Source organism: Arachis duranensis, chromosome 6 (assembly GCF_000817695.3).
Source record: "Arachis duranensis cultivar V14167 chromosome 6, aradu.V14167.gnm2.J7QH, whole genome shotgun sequence".
NCBI lineage: Eukaryota > Viridiplantae > Streptophyta > Magnoliopsida > Fabales > Fabaceae > Arachis > Arachis duranensis.
Genome location: NC_029777.3, coordinates 101,019,860 through 101,030,827, shown reverse-complemented (window position 1 = coordinate 101,030,827; position 10,968 = coordinate 101,019,860). Strand labels below are relative to the sequence as shown.

Here is a 10,968-nt window from a genome sequence, read left to right as displayed (position 1 = left end):
ATGTTTTTTTTTTTTTTTTTATGTTAAAGAGTAGTTAATACTTTTGGAAGCTTATCACATGTTTTATTGTACTTGAGTGGAATATGTTATTTTATTTTTTTCAACTATCTATATTTAATTTAAAAAATGTAAATGGTGGTGGAGATTCAATATAACTTTTTTTTTGTGGATTTATCCTAAAAGTAGTGCACATTGGACATTCAACCATTCCAGTCTTTTCTAAGTTTAGAAGGCTGAATCTGTCTTATTTATCCAACTCCATTTAAAGCTGGCGCTATGTTTTGGACTTTTGCATAGTTATTAGTTTGTGTTTAAAGCCTTTATTAAACTAACCATAGATAGTCTTACCACGCCTATTCCGCATGAGATTAAGCAGTTTATTTGTGGTCTGAGATATCCTAGTTCGACTGAGTTGGAGCCAAGGTGGGAGTGGTGGCTTGCAGCAACAAAAAAGTATAGTGCAAGGGAGGGTTACAGATGGTTATTAAAGAAAGCATTAAATTGGAATGCCAATAGTAATTGGAACTGGTTGTGGAACACAAACATTCCAGAGAAGTTCAAATTTACTATGTGGCTTGGCTTACATGATGCTCTACCAACTGAGACCTTTCGATTCAAGCGGCATTTAGCTTCTTCAGATATGTGTAAGAGATGTAACAAGGCGCAGGAGACTATGGAGCATTGCCTTAGAGACTGTGAACGATCAAAGGCAATTTGGTATATGTTGGATCCTAGTATCCTGGACTCGACGACTGGTACTGCTCTTGAAGAGTGGTTTCGGAAGGCCTTGGCTAACAATGAGGCGTCCTTTGGTGCAGGGCTTTGGTGGGTATGGAGACATAGGTGCAATGACATATTCAATACTGACAACCCTTGGACAGACCACAAGGTTGTTGCCTTGGCCAGAATTACCGCCAAGGACTTACAGGTTTACAGGAATCGAAGCAATGCCTTTAGGTCTCTCCGAAATTGCCTGTGTTGGGAACCACCGGTAGGTAATAGTTTTAAAGTTAATTGTGATGCAAGCTTGTATATGGATTCAAATTTAGCGGGATTTGGGTGTATTATTAGAGATTCTAAGGGAGATTGGATCTCGGGCTGCTCTGGAAGCATTCCCCCTTGGTCTATAATCAGATGTGAATTATTTGCTGCTTGGAGGGGGCTGGTTTTAGCTTGGGATTGCGGTTTGAGGGATATTATATGTGAAACAGATTGCCTTGACATTCTGCCCATCATGCATGAGCTTACAAGTGGGTATTCATCTGAAGTAACAGATTTGGTTCACAAGATTCAGGAGCTTTTATCTCGTCCTTGGCTTGTTCACGTTGAATGGGTGTCCCGAGAAGCAAATAGAGCTGCGGATTGGATGGCTAAATATGGTGCCAAGAATAACTCTAATCATGTTATTTGGTCTGAGCCTTGTGTTGATCTCCAACGAATCATCCGCTCGGATTTAGGATAGTTTTTGCTTTGTTTCTTTCCTTGTTTAGACACCAAAAAAAAAACTAACCATAGATCTAAACGTCTATATTAAAATGGATATCATAAAATAATTTTATAAATAAGATATTTTAAAATATAAGATATTTACTTAAAAAATCGGAGTTATTTTAGTCTTTTTCACAACGATATAAATCTAAACTTGGTTACCTATTTGTATAAAGAATATCATGTTCCTGTTCTTATTGGTGGAATATGTGATAATTTTTCAATACTTTTTATTTTTATATTCAGAGTCATTATTATTATCTCTTTTTTTTCTTCTTTATCTCAACACCACCACAACTTATCTCCAATGTAATTATTATTATAGATATTAAATTTAAATGTTAAACTTTAAATCTTAAATTTTTTATAAGTGAAAATTCAAAAACAATTTTAACAAAAAATAATTAATTTAAAATATTATATATACTAAAATTAGTTATAATATTTTTGTATATAAATATATATGATTTTATTTATTTTTAATATATAGTTTATATAAATAATTAATTTAATAGTTAATTTTGATTTACGTCTAGTGATGTTTTCAATAAATATATAAACTATTAATCGATTATAAATTATTATTAAAAATGATCAACAAGGGATTATTAAAAAATAAACTCTTTTAGCTATTAATTGAAACACTTACAAATTAAAGTGATTAATCATGGTATATTATATCCCTCTGAATAAAAAAAACTTTGGCATAGTTGAGGCAGCAGACAATTGAGTTAGATTTAGACACGAGCAAGGTTACTGTCATCTTCATATATTTTTTTATATTAAGTTTTCTAAACTATTTACTTATTGGGAACATAGTCCATCGCTATTTCAATAAAGTCAATTAGATTAGGAAAATATTCACACGCTATAAAGGAACTAAGTTAATAAATATTTTTGAAGTTGAAAATAACATTTTCTGTTTTTTATATCAAAGAGTAGTTAATACTTTTTATTCTTATATTCAGAGTCTTTATTTTTATCTTTTTTTTTTTCTTTTTCATCTTAACACCACCACAACTTATCTCCAATGTAATTATTATTATAGATATTAAATTTAAATGTTAAACTTTAAATCTTAAATTTTTTATAAGTGAAAATTAAAAAACAATTTTAACAAAAAATAATTAATTTAAAATATTATATATACTAAAATATAAATAATTAATTTAATATTTAATTTTGATTTACGTCTAATGATGTTTTCAATAAATATATAAACTATTAATCGATCATAAATTATTATTAAAAATGATCAATAAGAAATTATTAAAAAATAAACTCTATATCCCTCCTTTGAATAAAAAAAAAATTTAGACATAGTTGAGGTAATAAACAATTGAATTAGACTTAGACATGATCAAAGTTACTGTCTTCTTCATATTTTTTATATTAAATTTTTTAAATTATTTTTTTATTAGAAATATAGTCCATCCTATTTCAAAAAGTCAATCAGATAGGAAAAAGATTCTCCTATTACAAAGGAGTCAATTAAATAAATACTTTTTAAAGTTGAAGTAATATTTTTTTTTTTTATGTTAAAGAGTAGTTAATACTTTATTACTTTTAAAAACTTATCACATGTTCATTTGTACTTAAGTGGAACATATTATTTTATTTTTTCAATTATATATATTAAATAAAGGTGTGCCTGATGTTGGGGGAGGGACGGTTATGAGTGAGGAGGCAGATTCTGAGAGGACAATTAGTTCTGCTCCTAATGGGCTGGACAGGGGATCCACTAAAGAGAAACAAAAAACAACCTTGATTCATGCAAACGTGGAAGTGCAACCAAAATATTGGATCTCACTAATTATATTATCTGGGGGATAATAATGGATTATAAATTTCACCGTTTTCAATAAAGAATGAGAAGAAAAACTAATGGCATGAGGAGTAATTTTCTTGTTTATGTTTAAAGGAGTGGTATCAATTTCATTCAAAAGATGGAATTCATACCGGACTAGATCATCAAGCGTTTATACAAATGGGTAATATATTGCAATTGGTAAATTTGATAATTTGGTTTTTGAATATTTGAACAGGTACATAGAAACAAAAGGGAGTACCAAATATCTAATTTGCAATCTATTTAAAAAAAGAAGGCTTTCACAAAACCAATTCTCCAGGTACTTATATAATTAAAGTTTATACCAACCACCTTTTGTCCTAATGCCAGTGGAGGCTCCCATTGGGTGTTTAATTGGTTACGATTAGAGACTTACTGTCCAGAGTTCACTTTTTGGAATTAAACCCTGCAAGTGGGTTGTTTCAGACTTACCTTGTAAAAAAATAAAATAAAATTTGATTTACATCACATTCTTATATTGTTTCTAGTGAATGTAGATGATTTGGGGAAAATAATTGCAACACTCGTCATTGCTCAAAATGACGTTTCATAAGCACAAACTAATGAAACTATGTTATAAGAAACTTATGAAGCTCACAATCAATCAATAATTTTAATTGAATTACAAATTAATCTATATATTAGAACAAACAACCAAATCCACAGCATCAGCATCAGTTGCATTTTTCTTTTCTTTTTTTTTTCAAATTTCTGTGTGGCATAATCGAATCATCAACTCAGAAACCATTCCTCGAGCAAAAGGTATGTAGCTTAAGCTGTACCTGTGATAACTTGGAATAATTAATGATCTTAAACGACCATGCTTTAATTAAAGTTCCTCTTAAAATGCTTCGTCTGTGAAATAGTTTTCAAGATACAAATTTATGTCTAGGTCTATTTGGTTTTTGTTTTGCTTTTTCAGTATTTTCAAAGTTTTAGGATTTGCGAAGGAAGAAACAAAAACAATAAAATCCTGTTTATTTTAATTTTCTTTTTCATTATAGGATAAAGTATGCTTTTTGTCCCTAACGGTTGCATTTTTTTTCAAAAATACCCTTAACGTTTAGTTTTATTCAATTTTGTCCTTAACGTTTTGTGTCAAAATTACTTCTGAACGTTATTTCCATGTAAAACTTTAGGGACAAAATTGAAAACTTTCAAGGGTAGTTTTGACACAAATTAAAAACATTAGGGACAAAATTGAATAAATCGAAAACGTTCGGGATATTTTTGAAAAATATTGCAAATGTTAGAGACAAAAAATATACTTTACCCTTTATTATATCATTCATAAAATTATAAAACTCAGAGGCACTAAAATAAAAACAGAATATAGAAACAAAACCCAAATAGACCCTTATTGTCCAAGGTAAACTTACCAAATAAGAGCACCAATCTCAATTATGATAGCAATTATGGTCAACAACTTGTCATGAATCTACAAAAAGAAAGAAGGATATCAATTGTTATGAAAAACAATACGAATTGATCAGACTCCACTATCAAATTGGCAAATAGACAACAGCAAAAAGGTTGCTGACGATTATTCAACATGAGAAATATTACCTTGTCACCATAGGATGGAGTGTGGTCCAGACTTAAAATGGGTCACATTCAATCCTAAGTGATGACGGGTAAGACTAAGTGAGTACACAAAGAATTAGTCATTAAATCTCTTCTTTTTACCCATTTCTATTGTTCAATACTCAAGAAAATTAAGGCTTGCAAAATTATCAGCATATTAGAGAAATGACTCTGTATTATCAATGGTGTATGACTTACCAAGAGCGCACATATGAGTGCTATAACCACACATCCGATGTATATGGCTGTTGCAAAAACACGAGCAGTATCAAACATCATTCCGAGTTGTTGTGCAGGTCCAAGAAGAAAGGCTGTGCTGCCAGATATACAACACAAAAGTTGGAAGGTGCATTGAATTGAATCCAGTCTAGGGGAAAAAATTAACTCTAATACAACCAGAAGTCCGAGGACCAATCGAATCTACCTTCCCACTGCTAATACGTTTCCAAAGGTGAATAATAATGCAAATTTGATGGGTTTGGCAAAAACAATCATTGACTGCAAAATAGAAAAAAAAAAGAAAAAAAAATGAAATATCATGTGTTCAGTTCTCAACATTTGGCTTGCGGTTCGTATTGTACAGAAATTGAAGAAAAGAAAGCTAAAAACCATTGATCACACGGGAATAGAAAATTTATCACTTAAAAAATATCACTATTGTTACATTAAGTTATGCACAAGCTTCAATGAAAAATAAATACACCATTGATCCTTGGCTCTGGTTCGTGATGTTTCTCAGATCAATTAATGGGTATTCATTGCTATAGAGTCCTGGGTTAGAGTAACACAAAAACAAGAAGAAAAACATCCCTTGAGGGTGGTCAAGAGATCCTTATTCTCAGATACAGATGCTTTCTGATAAACGAAAAATACCACGAAAATAACTAGAATAGCAACGAAATAACAAAATATAATATCAAAAGCCGTTGTGCTTCCAATAGTTTGAAAAAGCTTTGCACTTTAACTATTTTGTTTCTAATGTCCTAAATTGGACAAACGTTATTTATATATACTTTCTCTTACAGTAAATTTATACTTGGTGAAATAGAAATATACAAACAAGGCAAGTAAAACACATAAATACCGCAGAAGCAGAACAAATATAAAAGTAGCACAGTTTCTCTTATGGTCTTACCAGTAACATGCAAGCAAGACCAGCAATCAAACAAGCTGCAAATCCGTAAATTCTCTGCTTCGTCAAGACATAAAAACAGAAAAAATGTTTAGAGCCAAAAGATCAAAATAAGTTTAGCCAGCAAGGTTTGTTTGAAGAGTTTTGGAAGTACCTGTGTTGGAGAGAGGGAGCAGAGGCCACCTGAATCCTCACCCAACAAGCTCTCCCCTTGCTCTTCATCATCTCCAACTAAAGACTTCCACATTTTTACACGAGAATTTCTTGCTCACTATTCACACTACAGAAACCAGGAGGGGGAAAAAACTCAATATAACCTAGTGTAGAAATGAAGCAACTTTGTGGTTATAGGGATATATAGAACAAATTAAACCAGATACAACGCAACACTTCAATTTTATCCTATCATATAACCAACGTTTTAAGGCTTCAGAAGAAGCATGCAGCAACTGACGCTTCAGCATATGGCTTAGAAGAATTGTACTAAATTTGTATTGTGTCTAATCTTTCCATCCAAATATCAAACAAAAGAACAAGTATCGGAGGCATCACCAAGGAATAGCCTTACCCACAAGGTGATTTTGGAATGGGAAATCTCAACCTTCTGGTAATGTCTATCTGGATATAACTCAATATAATGATTTAATCACACCTTTAGTTTTGACACTAGAAAATAAGTTGTTTTGTCACTGTTGACTTCTTGAGCATTCCATGCATCCAAAAACACCTGAAAATCACATTTTAAGATGTTATCTGCCAACATTTTCAACAAGAAAACTTTTAACACATTTCGAACATCTTTCCCTTAACAAGCGACCTCATGCACTACCATTGAACTCTAAATGTGACCAATACACAAACTCACCTACCTTTGCTGAAATGCGGCAGCATAGGTACCATAATCTAAACCACTTGGTGATGAAAAGTAAATACTTTAATAGAATGATTTCATGGATCACTTCTATTAAAAGCTGAAGTGGTTGAGTAGAGACAAATGAGTGACTTAAAATGGTTTTCTGTCTTTCACTCAAACTTTGGGATTAATGCCCAGAAAATAAAACTAAGCTACAATGTCTCAAGTCTCAACACAAGAAAAAGGTCCTACTAACTCTACCAGAAGCCTAATTAAACTTCCACATTACAATTATTTTGGTTTTCAAAGGGTATCCATTGCTGGATAGACTAATCCCTTTCAATGCCGAAGACGAGATTCGAACACCCAACCCCAGGTTAAGAGACTAGATAACGACCCACCATAACACATCCACAAGGTTTTTCTCCATTACAGATAAAAATTTATACCAGACTCCAGTACCATTTTCTTGATACCAAACTCGAAACCTATAAACAAAAGCTCAGCAACAATGATGGAACAAGCTACTATTAAAGTTTTATACTAGTTAACCAACATCAAAACAAAAAGAGAAAATGAATGAAACACGTTATTATTATTATTATAGAAGCTTACGCTTTTCAGTTAGGATTTTGTTTAGGTGAAGACTCGCATAAGCGAAGTTAATAGTTGAAAATCCTTAGAAGATTTGACATATTTGATTAAATTATCGTCTAATAATTGTTAACTATTAATTTTACATGAAAACAACTAAGTTTCTACCTGTATTTACTTGTCCCTGAAAGTAAGAGTTCGGGAAAAAACTCGCAACAAATCTTGCAAAATTCGAGTATATAGAAGAGTTTAATTTGGTCATTCTATGAAAGTGGAGATTGGAAAAGGTAGTTACCGGAAATGGCATCAATGCGTTGGTGTTGGAGGAGTGACAAATTCTGAAGGAAAATTTATGGCAACTTTTTGGCTTCTCTTTTTCCTGAAATCCACCTCAACTGACTCACCGTACTCCAAAGCTCTGCAAATGTGTGTTCAACACGAAAGCGTTGAACATCCTAAGGCCTCGTTTGGCAAAGGAAAGAAGTGGAAAGCACAAAGGAAATTTAATTTCTACAATGTTTTGTTTAAATTAAGAAATTTGAAAATTTTTTATTTAAATTTTAATTAAATATATTATTTATCAGTCACCCTCATTCAATATAATTATTTTGATGAAAATAATTTCATACTCAAATCTACAATACATGCATTCACAAATAAACACCAAAAATTATCAAAGAGACATCTTGTATTCTTAACTGAAAAAGCATACATTATAAAATATTAAAATATATTTCTAATAATTTTGTGTATCTATTTAATTAATACTATTTTAAATACATTTATGGAAAAAGATAAACACGCAGCAAATTACTATATATTAAACAAATTTTAATTGAATTTGTCAAAATGAATACAACCTAAAATAAATTTTACAAGAATAAAATAAAATGCGTATAAAAATTTTGTATTGTTTTAGTTGAGTTCACAAAATATTGAGAATTAAATATATTGATTAGAGATATGTGGATATCTAACTAGTTATTTGTTTATATTCTGATTCATGATAAGAGTTCAAATTTAAAATGACTAAAACTTAATTTATAATTTATAGAATAAGAGTTTAGGTCTACATCACATAACTTATTGGATCTCATAGAGGTCTACCACAATAGAGATAGTTCAATTTGACTTATTCGAATAAGATGAATTTCAATTAATTCCTATAATCTCTATTACTAATTTAAAAAGGAAATCACAATTTTTCTAAACAAAAAGGAGAAACCACCCACTATCAAAGATGAAACAGCTTTAGAAGTGTTGACTAGCTCATCAGGTACTTCTATAAATATTCTAACACATTGAGGTATTTTTCAAACTCTAACTCATAAAAATTTGTCTCAAATTTTTAGTAACTTAAATATCGGAGTCCCTTGCATATACTACCCATCAACCTCGCCGGAGAACTCACGATTTCACCCATCAACCTCACCAAAAAGCTCAAGGTTTTACCTCGCTAGAGAAGACATCAGAACATCCTATAAAAAAGAGTTTGGATCTCACATTCAGACCCAAATAATATTGATTTCGGATAAGTCTTGAAACACTACTTAATAATTATATATCAAATAGAGGCATATAATTTAGTTAAGGTTTTGACACTGAAAATGAATAATTTAAATAACAAAAAAAAAAACTTGCAGATTAAATAGAAAAAAGTTGCATTGAGTGAGCTTCAATGGGTTCACAGCATGAAATTTCTTGAATGGTTAATCTCACCTCACTTACGAACACAAACAAATAATAATCTAACTTCGCTAACTTGCTTAACACACTCATTGACTTGTTTAGCAAGCAACCAAAATTAGGGATTCTAATAACTAATAAGAAGTATCCAACAATTCAAGTTTTTTTTTTTTTTTAGTTTTATTTTTCACGTAAACGGTCTAACAATTTTCTTCTAACGATATAATCAAAGCTTTTCCTTGCAATTTGACTGGTAAGAGAAGATACATACGAAATATACTGAGGCTTGCACTAGCTTTTATAGAACGAAGCAATATTATGAGTCCCATTTACAAAACGCCAAGAGCCTAAAGCCACTACGGCTTTTATTCAGCGCCATAATTCCAAGAAAACCAAACACTAAGAAATTGGGAAAAATTAAAAGAAAAATTTTTTTTTCCACTTTTCTGTTTTCTTTCCTGTACCTATGGTTTGATTAAAATTACAGCTTAGGTTAACTATGAGGTTCCCACTAATGAAGGGGATGGGTTAGGCTCCTTGTGGAGAAACAATAATGTCATCCTGATCTGTGTATATTATAGTCCTAATTCATGAACTTGCGGCAGTTCGGAGCTTTGCATAAACAAGGGACCTTAAATTCATCTGGCTCATCAGGATCAAACAAGTAGTCATACCTGTCAGATACATTCAAGATTAAGTTAATTTGAACAAACAAAATGTATGCTGAAGTTGCAACACAAGCACAAGCACATTGCATGAACATGGCAGCACAAGCATGAAAACATGCAAACATGAAAAGATCTAGAGAGAGAGATACGTTAGCTCATCGCCAGCCGTTACATCAGTCTTGGCAATGAGTGCGATCCGGCTCTCATCATCACCTACACTCATGATCCTTGCATAGCAATTTGGCATACACTGTGTTACATGAACGAAGATCCGGTAAAGATGGGAGTATTAATAATCAATGGTAAGGGTACAGGGGGAACAATAATGTACAAAACCAATAAATATCAGCCATGATTGGCCTCTCCAACAGGTACATATTCAGCTTCAAGGATTTCATATTCATACACATTAAAGGATTTCACAATCACAAGTTTCAACAAAATAGGTTGACTAGTTTGATGTTGTTCTAAGTTAGGTTGACTTACAGAATGGTTAATTAGCCTTGCTATATTTCCTTTATCAGTGGCATCTACTACCACTTCTTCACTTATCTTAAATAGCTGCCAAGAGAGAGAAAACAACCCAATTTAGTATTACAGAACATGAACAATGAACAAGAACAAGAAATATGAATCTAGAGGCCACAAACACAAAGGATTAACTCACATAGCAGTCTTTCCCTTCTAATCTATAGCGTGCCTCCCTGAGATCCGCAATGCTACGTCTCACTTGTTCACCACGATATTCAAGAACCTGTTTTGAAATAAATCATGCTAATTATCAAGGGTTGTGTTCCGATTTACTGTGAAATTTAAAATACATAATGCATCAATGGGACTTCAGAATCTTTTCATATTTGAGCATGACAATACCATTTCTCCTTCTTGAATATTTCTACGTGCAAAAAGTCCCCATCCATGAATGCCTGATCTACCAAAGCAAACCCTTTCATTTTCGGTTCTCTGGAATCATGCAAGTTGTACCCACAACATAATCAGAAATTGAGTACAAGGGCCAATAAAACACTTAAGAGATTATTTTACCTGTAAGTGGTAAAGCCGCTCTCTGAAAGAAGAAAATGCCTGAGGCTCCTGTACCACCTGCTTGAGGGAA

At 31.9% G+C, this 10,968-nt stretch overlaps 2 protein-coding genes across 5 annotated transcripts in view; both read right to left on the bottom strand.

The window, feature by feature from the left end:
- Window positions 1-3,565: 3,565 nt before the first annotated feature.
- Window positions 3,566-7,997, bottom strand: LOC107495112 (uncharacterized). 4 transcript variants are annotated; one of them, XM_052262752.1, is made up of 8 exons: window positions 7,796-7,997; window positions 6,706-6,780; window positions 6,237-6,333; window positions 6,057-6,110; window positions 5,346-5,419; window positions 5,120-5,237; window positions 4,717-4,775; window positions 3,566-4,119 (listed from the first exon to the last, which is right to left on the bottom strand). In XM_052262752.1, exons 3-8 carry the CDS (start codon window positions 6,276-6,278, stop codon window positions 4,041-4,043), a joined length of 426 nt encoding a protein of 141 aa, XP_052118712.1. In that variant the 5' UTR covers window positions 6,279-6,333; window positions 6,706-6,780; window positions 7,796-7,997; the 3' UTR covers window positions 3,566-4,040. The 4 variants fall into 4 exon arrangements, with proteins under 4 accessions (XP_052118712.1, XP_052118713.1, XP_015971691.1 ...); XM_052262753.1 differs by having other exon boundaries at window positions 3,567-4,119; window positions 6,622-6,780; XM_016116205.3 differs by having other exon boundaries at window positions 3,579-4,119; window positions 6,208-6,333.
- Window positions 7,998-9,450: 1,453 nt separating this feature from the next.
- The window catches only part of LOC107494970 (histone-lysine N-methyltransferase ATX5), an 8,433-nt gene continuing 6,915 nt past the window's right edge, over window positions 9,451-10,968 (bottom strand). Inside the window, exons 2-7 of the mRNA XM_016116012.3 lie at window positions 10,899-10,967; window positions 10,728-10,817; window positions 10,522-10,608; window positions 10,341-10,415; window positions 10,004-10,104; window positions 9,451-9,860 (exon numbers count right to left, since the gene is read on the bottom strand). Of these exons, the coding sequence (XP_015971498.2) occupies window positions 9,770-9,860; window positions 10,004-10,104; window positions 10,341-10,415; window positions 10,522-10,608; window positions 10,728-10,817; window positions 10,899-10,967 (513 nt within the window). The 3' untranslated portion in view covers window positions 9,451-9,769. The remainder of the gene's footprint in view (window positions 9,861-10,003; window positions 10,105-10,340; window positions 10,416-10,521; window positions 10,609-10,727; window positions 10,818-10,898; window position 10,968) is intronic.